Below are 17,224 nucleotides of genomic sequence, written 5' to 3' on the forward strand. Positions count from 1 at the left end.
CGGTTGCCTGCACCAGAGGTGGGAGCAGCCTGCTCCGCACCCAAGGTAGGAGCCCTTCGTGCCTCGTGCAGAGGAGCGCACGCTTCCTGCCCCCTGCCAGCAGCGGTGGGAGGGCAGCGGGGAGCGGCACCGGGCGGGGCGGAACCGGCACTGCTGTAGCCCAGGCGGGAGCCGGGTCCCGGCTCCAGCTCCTGCCCAGCACGGCAGGTTTGCTGGGCCAGACGGGCTGCAACGAGGGGAGCAGCGGTTCCCAGGCGTGTTGCAGCCCGGCTTGGGCTCCGAGAGGCACAGGAAGGGGTTGGAGCTGGGACAGTGAGGAAGTGAGCAGAGGAGCTCAGCGTGCTCTGCTGCCCGGTTAGCTCTGTGTAACACAGCCCAGCCGGGAGTGCGTTTCTCCCTCTGGGCCACGGCAGACACGAGATGATCCCGCTCCACAGCTCTGCACGCATGGATTGATGGCAGCTTTCAACTCCTCCTTTGGAGTGTCTGAATGGGAAGCCTCCAGCGGGGGAACTTCCACTCCCCTCTCTCTCCCCGGCAGCCCGCAGTTTCCCTTCGGGGACCCAGCAGGCAACATCTGCCTCTAGCGGCCCTTCCAGCGTTCCCTTCTGTGCGCTTAGCGCCGGGCTGACGGCTCACCTGGGGTCGTGCAAACCCCTCCCGAGGCTTTTCTTCAGGCTGTCCCGGCAGCTGCAGGTGCCTTTAGCGCACACCAGCTCCGGCACTGGGCTGTGTAATAGACGCTGAAAAGCCGACAGCCTGCGGGCTGACTGGAGCACACGTTGTGAACGCGGCCGAGCAGCACGTCAGTAAAGCGCAGCCCGGGCTGCCCGGTGCAAAGGGCGCACGCTGCTGAGAACGCCCCCTGGAAGTGAGCGCAGGGTGCGTGCTGAGCTGGATGGGGAGCAGCGCCCCCTGGTGGGGGACGAGGGAAATGCAGCCGCCGAGGTCCAGCCCAGTCCCCAAGTGTGGGGAAAGCGCATTTCTGGAACGTAGGTCTCACCCTATATGACTACATGACCCACATGACTATGAGCTACTTTATGGCTCCTTTTGTATACCAGAGGCTTCCTCCCGCTTTGAGAATGGATTTGGCTTAGGTGAGGCTAAGATGTGTATTACAGTGTTAGGTGAGGGAGCTGTAGAGCTAGGGACAAAATAACGTGGCATGACGCACGTGAAATGATTTGCCTTAGGGCATTTCATCATTGATGACAGTCCAAAAAGCCCACCGAACAATCTCTCCTCCTCAAAATTAAGACACTTGCACTTATGCCTTTGCAGGACAGATCTTTCCAGGTACAATCCCTTCCTGGTTTTGTGCAATTATCATCAGCCTCTGTTTTCAAAAGACAGGTGCCTGTGACAGATAGGTGAATATCTCCAAGAACCAAACTGAAACAATAGAAGCTAGGCACTTAATAAAAAATAATCCCTCACAAAGCCCACCTAAATTGTTCAGTATCTATATATTTTACAAATCTGGGTCATGGATCCCTAAGTTCATTTGGGGAGATGCCTATGTGGTCACCCTCAGAGCGGTATGTGTCCCTTTTTAAAGCCGGCGGGGCAGGAAGCCTCCTCTGCATCTCCCAGCATCTCTGGCCTTTGGTTACTACTAAAAGGTTTCTCTTTAGCTCCTGTTTCATCTTCCATCATCACAAAACAGCTGCTGTAAGGTCTTCTTCCCATTTGGCCTCTGACTAATCACATCTATCCTGATGTCTGATAGAGAGAATGCCTCTTTGCGGTCTAATGGGAGCAGTGAGGGATTCAACAAAGGACCTTCCTTCCACTTTTAGAAAGAACTTTCATCAAAACGTAACTAAGCTAAGAAAACAGCTAGAGAACTGCTTACCATCTCCTTCAATCACATGACTGCAGGGGAAACAAAACAGCTGAAGAGGAAGGAGAAACAACAAAGTTTTCAAGCAATGATTTTATTGACGGTAATTTCTCAAATGTATCTCAATAGCTTTCCTGTTTTATTTAAAATGAAATAAAAGGAGAAGGATGGCAAGTCTGATTTGGGTTTCCAATTGAATCTTGCGTCATCTAATTACAAATGTCTTCATGATATTAAAAATGAAAATATTTCTTTACATCTGCTCCACCCTCTACAAATATGGTTTTGTTTTGCTGCTTCCCTAATCCTGAACATCTGAGCATTTGAAATCCAGCAACGAAGAGTCACATACGCATTTTTAGTAAACATCCAGCTGAACATCTGTACATCCACTCAACACACAACTCTTCCCTGGTGTATGTTCTTGCTCTATCCTGACTGCAATACTGTTGCTAATCATGTCATGGCATTTATTGTCTGCAGGGATGCCAGCATATTTCAATCACCTGCCCTTCATCGCTGACAAATTTAGGATCCACCTGCAAATTTGCAGAACTCCCAAATGTAATCCTCCTTTATTTATCCAAGCAGAGATGTGTACACAACACCTTGCACCTGGCTTCCAAAGAATAAAGGTCTATCCATTATGGTGCTGGACTGCACAGTCAAGGGAGTCTGGAGGGAAACGGTACAACTACATATACCTCTTCTTTAAATGCTAGGTGCTGTCCTCTGACAAATTTAGTCTTTGTTAGTCTTCAGCAACCGGATGAAAGAGCTGCTTGATGCAGCTGATCTTAACACACGGTCATCTTAGAACTGCAGCTGTAAGGAAGACCACGCCATTCAAAAGCTTTGTGTTAAACCACTACTCCTGAGTGGCAAGTCGTCTTTATGTTCTTGGGGAAAACTGGGTGTCATTAGCTGCTCTCATTTAAACATCTGTAAAAGCTTGAAACAGCTCAACATAAGTAACACTAAGCTTGAAGAGCAACTAGATTCTGATTAGCCCAGCTATCGTGAAAATAAGAATTACAACTATTGTTTTGTACTTTTAGATCACTAAAATAACATTCCTTTTACTGTCTTTGACCCAAAAATTACAAAAAAAATGCACTGAAGTGATTCTGATACGTTATTAATGACAAAGATTACATTTTCAGCACCACTGCATCTTGTGAAGAAAGTACATGCTACAGGATATTTTCACAACAAAAGGACTAGACTGCTTATCTTTATAACTTAAATGGAAGATAAAGAAGTAAATCTTGTACAGAGACTTGAAATATGAACTGTCACCTAAACTGCTTTAGAGATACTTACGTGGCAAGTAACTGGAAGCCATAGAAACGTTATAATGCCCACTAGCACTACGTTTGTCACAGAACTTTACTGCCTTTCCATATATCCTGCTTCTCACTTGGTGACATTTTCTTCTGCAAGGACCTCGCAATGCTTCCTGGGACATCTCCTGATTTTAGCTCCGCAGGCAGAGGTCTTTTCTCAGTGGAAGATCAGGCACATCAAGGTTGAAAATGGGATTAGGAGATGCATTTGCTGATCACTGCTGCACACTTTTCTAACCCTTTCATGGAAGCTGATCAGCGATATTCCAGGTAAGTACGTTAACCTTTACACTTGTGAAAGACAACGTGTCAGCTGATGCTTACCTCCACGTGCCACTGTTTGCCCATAGCATTCACCACACGTCCTTCAACTGGTCTTCTATGTGCTCCACAGATGGGGACGCCCATTTTGTCACGGCAGGTAAACCATGTAATTATTCTCTCTTTGGTTTGTGAGCATCAGCAGTGAGTTCCTTCCTGTTCAAAAATTCATTAATTGAGAGCATGAATAGAACAATTTCAACTTCAGAGCTTCTGTAGAGATCATTTAATTTTTAGCACTTGTTTCAGTAACAGGATTTATACTATGTCTTTAGCAGCATCAAATATGACAGTTCAATATGATTATTTTTTTTAAACAAGCTTGATTGATTCTGAGAAAAGCCTGCTAAGTAGGATGCATCAAATCTCTATGAAAATAGCTACGGAGCTTGTCTCAAACAGGTTAGAAAGCTGTAGTCATGCCTGGCTTACATTCTGGCTCTCTTAGCACAGGCTTCTTTTAGATTTACTTAAATGTAATTGAAGGAAAGAAAAACGCACTCCTCTGCATTTTCCCTGTGATATCAAACATCAGAGAAAGAAAAATATAAGCTGACAATACCGCTGACACAACACTACAGGTTGTTCTTCAAATCAGCCTCTGCCATGATAATGAAATGATAGCTTCCTTTGTACTAAAAAGCAAACAACTAGTAACGTGTGTTGTATCCTACAATGCCCCCTCATCCATGCATCACTGGGGGATGTAAAAACATGCAGCTATGTATTCTGCAGCTGCAGAAGCTGATGAAACGAGATGAAGGAAATCTGAAAAGAAAAACACACTTTGTGCAACTCAACTAAAAGCAAAGAACATAGGCAAGATAATGACTGAAGCAGCTGAAGACAACCAATTTTCTGCCCTTTGTATTAGAAAAATAATGTCAATCATTTTGCTGCTATAAGCAAGTTTGCACCCAGATTTCCTATTTCCTATGGTACCACCCTGTGCTGCAAATTGCAGTCTTTCATCCCGCCCCACTCCCATGCTTTACCCTCAGACTCTTCAGAAATTTACATTGGAAGCTGGATGGCAAAACGGGCCCTAACTCTCTACATAACCACGTCTATTGCATTAAAAGCATGAAATCAATGGCTACACAGTTTACTTTAAAAAAAAAAAAAACGTGAAGGATCCCACTGAAATGAGCGCATTTATTAGTGAAAAAGGTGATAAACTGGACTCAAATTGGGGAACCCCTGTTGGGAAAATAAAAATCTATTTAAAAATGACAAAACTTCTGCATCTGATTTGTTTTTAAGTGTCTACCACAGTGTATCCTACTGATCTTGAAACATCACCAGGTACAAAACACACTTCACAGGAAATCTGGTGTCGAAGTAGACAAGTAGTTAATATTTTATGCACACATTTTAAGATATCCACTCTCAGTTTTGTGATGCATTCTTAGACCTTTTTCTCGTAAAAGACACTTTGGTTACTCCATCTCAGCAGGAAAGCCTTAGGAACCATAACCTCTACATCCCTCCCAACTGTCATTCCATTTTCATCATTACCAGTGATAGAAGGAAGGGTGAAGACCCACCTGCCGCCATTCTTGACGAATCCAACTCCTGCCAATACTTGTTGGCAGATATCACAGCAGAAGCACTTCCAGTGGTTGTTCATAGCTTGAGTAACGCAACCAATAACGAACTCACCTGTAGGAAACATAGTAACAGGATGTAAAATGCCATGCTACACAAAGTTAAAAGAAGCCTGCAACTGAATCGCTAGAATTACATCACCATTTTTGCCTTGCTCCTCTTCTAGAAAAGTACACTTTTCAACTGTTGTTCACAGTGTTGGCTTCTACTCCACTAGGCCTAGAATCAAGGCTTGAAAGAGCTCCATACTCAAAGCACAACAGAACTGAGTTTGGATGGCCCTGACCCTCCTGCGAGAAAACTCCTGCAGTCAAAGTACAGTAGAATACAAAGACACACAAAGATACAGCAGGAGAATGCACTTGCTAAACAGCAAATCCAACACGCACACCAATTTCTGATCTACCACAGAGTCCTGTGCTGGGAGGCACTGAGGAAGTGAGAAAACTACCGTTTCATATTCTCTGCTGCACAGCCATGCCAAACACTCACGCTGTTCTCTGCACGCACGCTGCAGCCAAGGCCCTGAGCAGCGCAAACGCTGCCTGCAATACGTCGGGAGCTCCGCCTCCTGCTGCTGCCAAAGGCTGACACCCGGCTCTGAAGAGCCTACAGATCAAACAGCTGCCAAAGAGAAGTGATCAGGCAGATAACAGGTATGAACGAAACGAACTCTAACATGCAAGTCTGTGGCATTCCCATGAAGTCATAGCTTTCCAAGAATAAAATGCGATGGTCTCTAGAAGTGTCGGGAAAGCTTGAGGCATCGCTGCTGACTGCAGCCCTGCTGATTTCGGCTACTCTCACCACATTCAAGAACTGGAAAAGCCCACTTTCAGGCAGGATTCATGGAGTGCTGCAGCCCAGATGGCTTTTTTCTCTCAGTGAAAAGCCTTCACATTAAGCTTACCTGACATCGAAGTCACTAACTATTCTGTGAAATGTGGTATTCTTGAACCCACAAGCCTTTCTCCCCTGTGCACAGGGCCCTGAAATTTTCAGCTGTTCGAGGGACAATATTTGAAAGCAGCTCCGTGGTTGTGTGTCCTACAGGTTCGTCACTGGCAGAAACAAAATACACAACAACAGGGTTGGTGTCCTTTGACAGCTCCGCTGCCAGAGAGAGGTGGCCCTTCTGCAGCTCTGACAAGCTTTGCTGGCATTCTTCAAATCTCCTCTCAAAAGAATTGGCCAGTTCTTGAACTTTAGCTCTGACCCCAAATTGCTCTACTTTCACTTCACCATCTAAAAACAAATCCAAGAAGAGATTTCCTTAGCTCTAGTCACTGCAGCCAGAGATCAGCAGCTTTTGTTCTGTATAATCTCCAGGGTAAAACAAAGCCAAACAAACTACAGAAGATACTGAAAAGAACTGTAAAAACCACTCAACCGACTAACCAGCATCACCTGTAGCTGTCCAAATTAAAACACTGTTTGATGTTTCAGAGGGCACTAAGTTCATTTCTTTAGCGATGACATGCTTTGCACACACCTCAAGAACTTGGTCCCTTCTCATAAGGATCCTGTAACACTTCTTCTGTGTATGGAAGAGGACCCTGAGCTCTCCAACACTCCTTCCTGCTGCTCCTTCCACTGAGCAGCATCTCTGGCCCAACTGTAAAATTTCGCCCTCTCTTTGAAGGGAATTCCTTCATCTTCTTCTCCAGACTACCTCCACCTAAAACACAGCACAGTAATGCGTGATTTCCCCAGAAGTTGTTGTCACCAACAACACTGTTACAATTCTGACATCATAATCCAAAATTATTCGATGTTTTCCTTTCTTCAGTGGCTTTGTACCCACAGCTCTATACTCATCATGCACTGAAGTGACCGAACAGCCCTGCCTTCTCAAAAGGAGAGAGCCCAACAGATTTCAGCCTTTGAAATTCATTTTTAAGCTATCAAGTGTGCCGGCATATTTCCCAGTGAAATTTCAGGTCTGCTGAATGATGTGCTGAGTGATAACCCAGCACTGTTAGCATTCCAGGTGTTCCCCTTATGAAGGCTGCTAAGTAACTTAATACTGGCATTTGATCAGAATAAGAATCAACTGAAAATAATAAATGGAGGCCTCACAGCTGCGTATCCTCCTCACTTTATATGTGCACATTACTGCCTTTTAACATCCTTCAATTAACACATCTTCCACAGTTAAAGAAAAGCTTGAAAGAACTGGAGAAACGTGTGACAGACAGGCATTTCTGAAGGAGAAAAAGAGCAGGCAAGGCAAGAAAGAAAACAACAGACGTCGTAATATGATTAACGGATGAGGAAAGGCAGACAAGATATTGCAGAAAGAGGAAGACAACATTTTGCAGACTTCATCAGATTAACTGTTCCAATTAAAGGACACTACATACTGTTTTTTTGTGCTCTATCAGTCTTGCTTAGTCATTATACTAACCTGCAATTAAGTTCTATTCTTTACAGGAAGCCAAACTAGAAGACTACAGTCATTGCAAGCTTCTCCTCTTATTAGGCATACTAAGGTTAAACACGAAATCCAGACATGAACAACTGAGTTAAGCCTTACAAAGCTACATCAGGCTTCTTCAAGCAAGTTGTTCTACTTCCTAAAAAGCTGTATCACCACCTCCTGGTAAACTCTCTGACACGCGAGCAGTTTCTGTGGATTCTGCTTCTCCGCTGCTGGCAGCTGACTGCACAAATACTGTTGCTGTTGCTTCACTGGTTGATGGAGTATGTAATTCTTCCTTACTTGTAGAGACTGAGTCAGTACGATTAATAAAACAGTAAGCAAATAAGCCATAAGAGCCTAAGATACAAACTTCAAACTACATTAAGTCTGGACACTAAGAATAACGACTCCCTCCAAAAAAGCCACATTTTCTCTCTCCCCTCCCTCCCTTCCAGAAATTGATAAATTTCTTCATTTATTTACAACAGCAGTACAGTAAAAGCATGATAGTAAGTTCTCAGTCTCCAACTTTCCTATAGTGCTACTAATGTTTCAGAACAGCTAACTAACAGGGATTAAGGGAAGTGAACAGCTGGGGAAAAACAAAAAAACAAACAAGAATTGTTGTTGGAAGGTTTCAGACATTCTTCATCACTCTTAAAACACACACAGCTTTGACTCAACAAGAGACTGAAGTACCTTTGAAGCAGTACGATTCCAAAACAAGCACCATTTCCCTTGGAAACTGCTCTGAAATCACTTAACTCTTACATACCTGCTAGGAGGAATTCTACTAGCCAAAGCTGTTTCTACTTTAGGAGGCAAAGCTGTTTCCTTTCTCTCCCGGAGAAACTTAAGTTCTTAGCAGTACCATAGTTCCAGTTCCAGAACAGACTTGAGACACAGTCAAACAAGCCAAGTAGTTTCTAATCTGCCAGACGCTTTATTTCTCACTAAGTGAAAATAGTCTAAGAATCATACTGCAAATTTATTGCCTAAACTTTCGTAAAGACTTGACTCGTACTTTTTCTTTGAGTTTTTACTTCTTTCTGAGAGCCTTCTGGACTGGCATCCTCCGCACTGCTACTAAAGCCACAGACAGATGTAGAAGGGACCTGTGGAGTTTCTCCTTTAGCCTTCTGCTCAGAAGATTTAGTTTCCCAAGCAGTAACACATTCATGTTTGACTGGGGGGTCTGCTGCAAAGCACAAAAATTAGTGGAAAACAGCTGATAAGACAGCTAAATACCGTGATCATTTTTGGCACATACATTATGAAGTAACCTAACGACATTCAGAACATCTTAAATGTAGAGCTTTTGAAATAACATCATTATGTAAAAAGACACTCATTCAGGATAACCAAGGAACTGTAAGTCCGTCATACTTGGGTTTTCTGCTGCTATCAAAGAACCTCCATGCAATAATGAAGACTTCAATCTTGCAACTGCCACTACAAATACTAGCTTCCTTTGACATTTACTTATATTTCTGGAAGCTCAATACGTGCCACCTTTTATTAGTACACAGACACTCACAGCCTCAGAAAGAGTGACTGGCCAAATGGAAGATGACAGTTTTTCTCAATTTAAATATTGTAAACATATTGTAAATGTTGTCTGTTGGTTCTAGTAGCACTATACACTTTCCTTTTGAAATTCAAGTCTCAGACCAAGAACAGGTCAGCATTTTCATATTGTTACAAGAATTATTGATGGCCATACGCCAAACAAAATGCAACCACAGAGAAGAGCCATATGGGTATCATCTACAGAGGAAAAGCAAAACCAAGGACTGAAAAAGAAAGTAAGAAACGGAAAGCAGTCAGCAGCAGCGTGTGCTACCGATGAACTTTGAGCATTTGGAACTCCAGATGATATTAACCAGAGACTGAATAGAGCTTATTTCACAACACTTCTGGGAAGTACAAGAAGAAAAACCACGACAAACAAAGGCTCAAGCGACAGATATGAAGTTACTGGAAAGGAATGGAAGCAGACAAGAAGAATGCCTCCTAGTTGAAGGGATAATTCGAGTTGAAGCTTAAGCACAACTGCTGTTCTCGTAGGTTACCAGTCAGAGCGAGGCCTTGAACACAATAACTGCCAGCTCAACACAAAAAATGCACTGTCAGCACTTCACCCTGACATTTTAAACAACGCCTCGTTGTTTAAACAATATTAGCATCTCCTGGTTCTAGCAGTACCAAACTCCTTCCCTACAAAAAAAAGCAACACTAAGATCAACTCTGACGCCCCGGACAGATTCCAAAATCCTACCCGCAACTCCCTTTCTCACTACAGAGTTGCACTGAATCCTGCATAAGGCACATTTCTGTTCTTACGTGCAAAGAACTACAACTTCATATTTACTCAAGTTGAAAGTCTAGGATTTGAAGATTCACAGACGTGCATTAGAACTGAAAGAAACAACATATTGTTAAGACAGAAGTAGTAATACACAATGACCAGCATTAACAAGTGACTGACTAATGAGCTGCACACTTGAATAAATTACTGGTTCAATTAACACTCACCTTTCTCCAGGATTTTAAACGAGAAGTTGGAGGGCCCACCCTGTGCCGAAGGAGCCGGCTGGGATGCCTCGCTCTCCCAAGGTTTCTGAGTGGCACTACAGCTTCTGGGGGGCTCAGCTACTCCCGCTTTTTCCTGCTCTGCTTTCCGAGATGCTGAAGTTCCTTCATCGCTCTTTCTTGGACGATTCAAGCTGAATCCAAAGAGGGAGCCGGGGGCTGAAGTATTCCCAAACACTCAACTTAAACAAGGACAACAATATTTGATGCAGTGGGTTGTTCCTGCTGCTTTAGGCTGGGAATCCAGACTTCCCCTTATGATATTTACAAATTTCTAACTTACACTCTCCCTATAATTAAGTCACCCTTTTAGCATATGGGCTGACAGCAGTCCCAAGGCATTTTCAAATCCAGTTCTCCAGAATTACTGTGTATTTTTATTACAATGACACTGCAATTGTCTTCAAAGTATGTAGCTGTCAGTCTCCTCTATTCAGGAACAATTCAGCCTGATGCCCGGTGTTTTCCTCGTTTTCACCTAGAGCCCACAGGATAATGAAGACTGAAAACAACTACCTCAGCTTCACCAAAAAAATGAAAAAAAAATGCACCAAACCTGTTGGAACAAAGAAGGGAACAAAAGCGACAGGAAAGGAGCAATATTTTCTTTTATACTTGGGACTAGCAATGCTTACAAATAGTATATTAGTAGGCAGAAACCAGCAGGCTCGGAGACACTGAAAGTTAAATTCTATCTTAATGTCCTGGAAATAAAAAGAAAAAGCCCATTACGTGTCAGGATCAAACCGCTCTTTTGTATTTCATACGTAGCTAAAATACAGAACGTTTGATAGCATGTTCCAAGACGCCAAGTGTGCTCTTTAACAAGCCATTAACTCTGACATTAACTGCTCATAAAATGGAACTATGGAACATTTATAATGCTTAGTTTTTATTACCAGACTGGCTTTTTCGGTCACAGGCCAACATTTCCAGCACATCTTGCCCAGCACGATCTCCTCTTATTAGTTTTGACTTTGGTTTAGGAATCTGGCAAAGAAAAGAACTGCTACAGCTTCTTCTCAACAAAAAACAACTCACCCTCATTTAGTCTTAAAAGTTAGGAAACAAGCTTGTTTCTTTCCCGAAAAGGACACAAGGTGAGTAACTGAACAATTGCAAATAGCTGTAAGAGCGCACAAGAGAAAGCGATGTTTTGAACGCAAGCACTTGTGCAAAAGGGAAAACTGATTTTATTCCATAAAGCAAAGAATTAAGCTTGATCAAGCTCTGCTGCTTATGCAATTAGTATATGAGAGCTACTCAGGTCATTCCCCTCCCCCCCATACCACTAACCTTAATACTAGTTATTTTAGCTGCATTACAGAGAAGGGAATAGCCTATAGGAAACACACTCATTAGCCCTTAGTCACTTTACTTCTGACAAGTGAAACAGATGAGATTTTCTTCACACTACTTGAAATCTTTTAAACAAGTATGGAAGGGTAAGATTTGGCCAGGAGACAGCCTCAAAAACAGTAGTTAGTTTTTGGAATGCAGGCGTTCAGTGCGCGTACAGTGAGAGCATTCAAGAACTGCAACAATTACAGGCACAAACTGAAGAGTGACTTACGTGGAAACTTCTCAGATAACACAATGCTGCGAGTTCACATGCATCTCTCCATTGTGCCTCGTTGTTCTGGGCCGTTTTCAGCAGGAAAGTTCCAGCGTGCATGTAGAAGTGTCCTTTCATTTCAAGGAAGGTACGAGACAGCTCATCAGGTCCACTCGCACACGGCTTCACAGAGTGAAGCACACGATCAAAACTGGAACATAGAAAAGATTCATTTTCAACCAAGTCCTGGTCTCCCAGGATTTATACTAGACCCCTATCACTGAGTCTTCTCTGAGGCCTTTAGCTCAGACACAGCTTGTGGATCAAGCCTAGCAACATTTGCTCTTTGCAGTTAGTACAGAGGAACTCCTCTTCCATCCATAAAACAGCTACTCACTGAAAATGATGCCTGCTAGAAGTTCGGTGACCCAGAAAAAATATTCATTTTTTTTCTTTTTTTTTTTTCTTTTTTTAAATAAGCAGAACAGTTAAAAGAGTACCTTTCAAGGGCCCCTCTGCTTTCTCAAACATCTCTAGAAGCAAGCATCATTTTAACCAAGCTAGAATAGGCCAGCAGATGATCCTTCTTGACAGCTCTCCAATTATTTTTTATCAGCCTCCAAGTCTCGTACTGATTCAAGATATTCCTAAAGCATAAAGTTCATCACAGAATGAGGAACCACCATCCTTCTATGAAGGCAAGAGTTTCTCCAGAACTTCTTGCTACATAATCCAGTTTCCCAGGTGAGATGTTAACGTATTCTTCAGCAGCAATGTTCCAGGAACTATTTGCCTCAGCAATTCCCTCCCTGATGGAGCTGCTGTATCTAACTTAATACCTCAGCTAGAAACTAAACAACTCTTTAAGGCTTAAGAAAATCCTAAATAAATCACTGTTTCCACAGACATTACATTTAAAGGAGTTAAGCCACTTGAGAATTAGCTGCCATTGTAACGATACTAAGAGAATAACACCGGTTTCAAGGACATGGGAGATTATGACAGGATCAAAACATGATTAAATACCTCAAATGTCTTTATGACGCACAAACACCACTCTAAGCTGGAGTCTACAGGTATTTTCTTCTCCGCCTCCTGACAATGAAGCACAGCATCTCTTAATCTATTATTTGAACGGTAGAGAGCAACCAGTCTGATGTTAAGGTAGGGATCGTCTGGTCTCGCATAGAGCTCGGTTTGAGTCATATCAAAGAGCTGATTCCAGCCATCTTCGCCTTTACGCTCCAGTAACTGCTCCTATCAAATACGAAGGCAACACGTTAAAATTTCATTCTCTACGAGAGCCTCTTCAGCAACTATGTTACCTGACTGTTTTCTCATCGCCATTACAGGCTACATTACTCAAACTGCTCTGGAAAGCTGGTAGGTGCTACAGAGAGTTTGACAAACATTTTAGAAGTGAGGGAAAAAAAAAAAAAAACAAAACCCAAAGCTTTAGAGTTTGCATCTTGTAGATGCTAAGTTAGATGCTAAGTTAAGACTGTCAAACCACCTGGTTCACAGATGCCACACATCAATACAGAACAGCTTGTCTAAAAAAATAAAATAACATAACCACACAAAAAATCCCAAAGCACAAGCCTCTCAAGACTTTGATTTCATTGCAGTTGTGCTCCAGAAACTAACACCTGTACAAAAGTGAGATTGTATGACTGAAAGCATTTACACAGTATTAGGGAATAACAGCATCTCCTACACTTGACAGTTTTCAACTCAAATTAAAAAAAACTAGAAAGCAGTGTAGTCATGTAATAGAGACAATACTTAACCTATCTAATCTTGACCTCTTGGATAATATTACTACCATGGTTTTCCCATCGCTTGACGCAACTAAAGTTTCTTCTAGGCACAGAACAGAGATCAGAAGCAGGAATTTACCTTCAATCTGTAAGCAGCAGGATTCCCAGGGAAGAGCCTGGCAGCTTTCTCAACCCAGTACTCTGCTCTTCCATCAGCGATGTCGTTACTGCATAGTAACTCTGCAATCTTCAGTACAAGATCTTTCTGCATTGGATTCAGCTCCACAGAACGCTGGTTTTCCCCATGCATACACATAAGAAAAAAGGTTACTAGTAACTTGATCTTGCAGTCCACGTAGAACGAGAAAGAAAACATGTCAAACATGTCCCCCATTAAACAGACCCAGCAAGTCAAATTAGAACTATCAATAAATACTTTCTCACTACTTTAAGAAAAGCCTCCCTTTCAAGAAGGCCACCATTGGTTTGTAACACCCAGACAACTGCTGGAATTCAGAACACCATAAGAGAAACAATGTCAAAACCAGCTCCTCTACCACCCGCTGCTGCTCTACTCAGACAGCCAGACCAGGGGTATCTCTAGCCTAACCTAATACGGAGGCTTCCGGAAAACAGAATTAAGTCACAAAGGCTGATGGCACTCAGTCACTGTGCTGGCAACAAGACTTTTGTGTGTATCCTCTCCCTCGCCGGTGCCCGAATAATGAAACACAGACTGTGAAGTTCACATTTATATGCTTACCTAATCGGAACTGTATTTGCCCCATTCCCTCTACCTCTGAGGAAACAAACAAACAAAAAGCCCACCGCTAACAAGAAAACAAACAATGCAACTGAAAAACACTCTCAGCCCAGTCTTTCAGCAGCAGCCTACTGCAGAATTCTACAGGGCTCAAAGATTCTTAGTCCAAAGGGCAGCGGGAAGAAGACTATCTTACCTTGTAACACCCAAAAGCTTTTTCCGTGTTATCCTGAGCCTCGTAGATCTGTCCCAGAAACCTGTGAGATTTGGGATCTCTCTCTCGGACACTGAGATAAATAGATGTGTATCTACAGAGTAAATAAATAAAGAAAGAAAAACCAGAAGGATCAGTATTCCTCAGTATTACAAGTCCCCCCACACCTTGCAGCTAACGTGGGACTTTAATCTGTCATACAGGACAGTTAGCTGTATTTAGTTCAAGGGGCTTGATCTAGATCTTCAAGTAAGGCACAACATTATTGCTACACGTACAGATGTTGCATATTTGCCTGCAAGCACTGGCCTTCATTAAATAAAGCAGTAGCTCACAGGAACTGTAAGAAGGACGTAGCACGATGGCATAAAAGACATTTCTACCGGATGGGTTTTTACAGCACCACGTAACTACCCATGCTTTAAGTTGCCGTTTTAGGAAGATTTAAATGGCACCACATTTCCCATTTGCTGCTACCTTAAAACAGCATGACAACGGTCTTCATTTCTCCACTCTACTTCATTTAGCTTTCCCATCACACTTTAAAGAACAGAACAACATACGTAACGTTTATTACCTCTTAGCAAGTTCGTATTCTTTTATCTCAAAGTACAGCTTAGCAAAAAAGAATCCTCTTAATGATCTCTGAAGAAAAAAAAACCAAAAGGTACATTTTAAATATACAGTACTTTTGAAGTAATTGAGTAGGGAGACCCTTCTTTCCAGGGGTGCATAACACTCCCGAAAGTGTCTTCATAGCTATCAGCTCCAGTTCACTCCTTGTACTCTGGGCTTTGTTTTTGAAAGACACAGGAGTAAGAAAATAACATTTCTTCCCAGTAACTGGCAAAGGCTACCAAAGCGAAACTGAGGTTAGTAGCAAAGCAAGTCCTCACACTTGTTACTTTTCACAAGCACACTTCCGACTAAAGAGAGGAGAATGGGGTCAGCTACATACAAGCTGTTTCTCTTGCAACCTATCTACGTTGCAGAAGAAAACAAATGCCACAAATCAAGCTCCTCCTGTCCATGCTTCTGTCACCTTCCTCTCCCGCCTGCCCCGCCTCCTCGTAAACGGGGCTGGAAAGGAACTTCAAAAGAAACGCCGGCAGCCTCGCACAACCCTCCTCTCCAAAATCAACGCAACAGGAAGACCAGCAGCTACTTCCATCACCGACCGCGCTCCACAGCCAGTCGTTCCAGAGAGCAGGGGATCACCCGGCTGCCCAGCCACCAACGCAGGCAGCAGAGCTATTTCCCGCCGCCTCTCCCTCTCTTCCTGCCGGCGTTTCACAACGCCGTCGCACCCACGGCAACAGCAGCCGCACAGCGGCCAAACGAGCCCAAAGCCGAACGGCACGCGTTCCCTATTCCGGCTCCTCGAGAGAGGGAAGGCCGGAAGCCCGGGGACCGTGCCCACGGAACGGGAGGGAGCCGAACTCCGCCCCGCCGCCGGGCTCCTTCCGAAGCCGCCGAGGGCTCAGCGGCTTTCCGAGGCGCGCAGCTGCGGCGAACCGCGTTTCCGAGGAGGCGACTCCGCGCCCGCCCGCCGGCAGCCTCCCTCGGCTTCGACTCCCCGCCGGAGGAGCCCGCCCTCGGGCCCGGCACCCGCGGGAGGGGCGGAGGGACGGGGCGGGCGGGGAGCGGCCCCCACCGCGGCCCGGGGAAGGCCGAGGGAGCGCCGCCGGCGGCGCCGGCCGGGCCGCAGCACTCACCGCTCTGGGAGAGGAGGCGGCGGCCTGCACGGAGGCGACGTACCGCTCCACCTCGGGCCTCGTGCGCCGTGCCATGGCCGGGAGAGGGAGCGAGCGAGAGGGAGCGGCGGAAGGCCGGCACTCGCGCGCCGCTAAGGGAGCTCCCCGCCGCACGCGGCGGAACGCCCTCCCTGCCGACCGCGGCGACGCGCGACGTCACAGCGCGGGGCGGGGCGGGGCGGCGCATGCGCGGCGCCGAGCGGCCGGTTCGCGCTTCGCGCGGCGGCGCTTTGAGCCGCGGGACGTCGGGCCGCTCGGCGCGGGCTGCCGGGCGCCGCGAGGGGCTGCGCGCGCCGCCGGTCCCGTCCTCGGCCGGCCTGCCCTCGCGCGTCTTACGGAGCTCGGCGCGGTGAGGCGTACCGAGCCGCTCTGCTCACCCGTAGCGACGCGCCGCGCCGCGGAGAGTGGAAGCGTCGTTTCTGCGTCGGGTATTGGAAAGGGCGGTTGATCTGAAGAAGCGCGCTGTGGCGCATCCTTAGAAACAGCTGATGTGAAAAGTGGAAGTTCCGTGCGCACATTAGTAGCGTGTTTTAGAAACGCAGTTACCGAGTTACGTGAGAAATCCTTTCTCACAAAGCTGCGGTAGGCTCTAGATGTCCTAAGCGATGTGGGTGTAGTGTTCTGAACCGGGAAACCCGCTGTGAGGTGGTTCGTTAGGCCAGCAGAAGTGAAACACATTGAACACGCTTTCAAGGAGCCAGGGCCTTTGCACGAAGCAGAGCTGTCCCACTCTGTGGGAACCTCAGGGTGCCGCAGGCGGGCTCCAAGACACTCCCCTCTGTCCTCCTTCCCTGCTTATCTCTGTGCGAGGACAGAGGGATGACCAGAACAGTGACCAGTGTAAAGGGCACAAATGCTAGGGGTAATTAAACAACTAAGAGCTTATGTTTCTGTGCTATCTTGGTGCCTGCCTGTCACGTCCCAACTCCTCACGGAGTGAGACAGTCCGGCCTTGTGTAGAGGCCCTGGCTTCTCTGATGTTTGCTACATCTGTTTTTCTCTTGCTGGCAGTTTCTTATCTAACAGAACAACTCTACAGTATG

At 45.2% G+C, this 17,224-nt stretch overlaps 1 protein-coding gene across 20 annotated transcripts; it reads right to left on the minus strand.

Moving 5' to 3' along the window:
- Positions 1-1,220: 1,220 nt before the first annotated feature.
- On the minus strand, positions 1,221-16,341 carry LOC149915004 (RANBP2-like and GRIP domain-containing protein 8). Of its 20 annotated transcripts, none has more exons than XM_090124612.1 (13): positions 16,143-16,341; positions 15,005-15,072; positions 14,410-14,521; positions 13,590-13,742; positions 12,717-12,947; positions 11,035-11,125; positions 10,079-10,613; positions 8,568-8,741; positions 6,614-7,852; positions 6,032-6,366; positions 5,061-5,175; positions 3,517-3,669; positions 1,221-1,360 (listed from the first exon to the last, which is right to left on the minus strand). In XM_090124612.1, exons 1-7 carry the CDS (start codon positions 16,215-16,217, stop codon positions 10,555-10,557), a joined length of 789 nt encoding a protein of 262 aa, XP_089980738.1. In that variant the 5' UTR covers positions 16,218-16,341; the 3' UTR covers positions 1,221-1,360; positions 3,517-3,669; positions 5,061-5,175; positions 6,032-6,366; positions 6,614-7,852; positions 8,568-8,741; positions 10,079-10,554. The 20 variants fall into 20 exon arrangements, with proteins under 20 accessions (XP_089980738.1, XP_089980737.1, XP_089980736.1 ...); XM_090124611.1 differs by lacking the exon at positions 1,221-1,360 and adding an exon at positions 1,922-2,671; XM_090124610.1 differs by lacking the exon at positions 1,221-1,360 and adding an exon at positions 1,922-2,797.
- Between the last annotated feature and the right edge of the window lie 883 nt (positions 16,342-17,224).

This window comes from Phasianus colchicus, chromosome 25, assembly GCF_987193195.1.
Source record: "Phasianus colchicus chromosome 25, bPhaCol1.hap1.1, whole genome shotgun sequence".
NCBI classification, from domain to species: Eukaryota; Metazoa; Chordata; class Aves; order Galliformes; family Phasianidae; genus Phasianus; species Phasianus colchicus.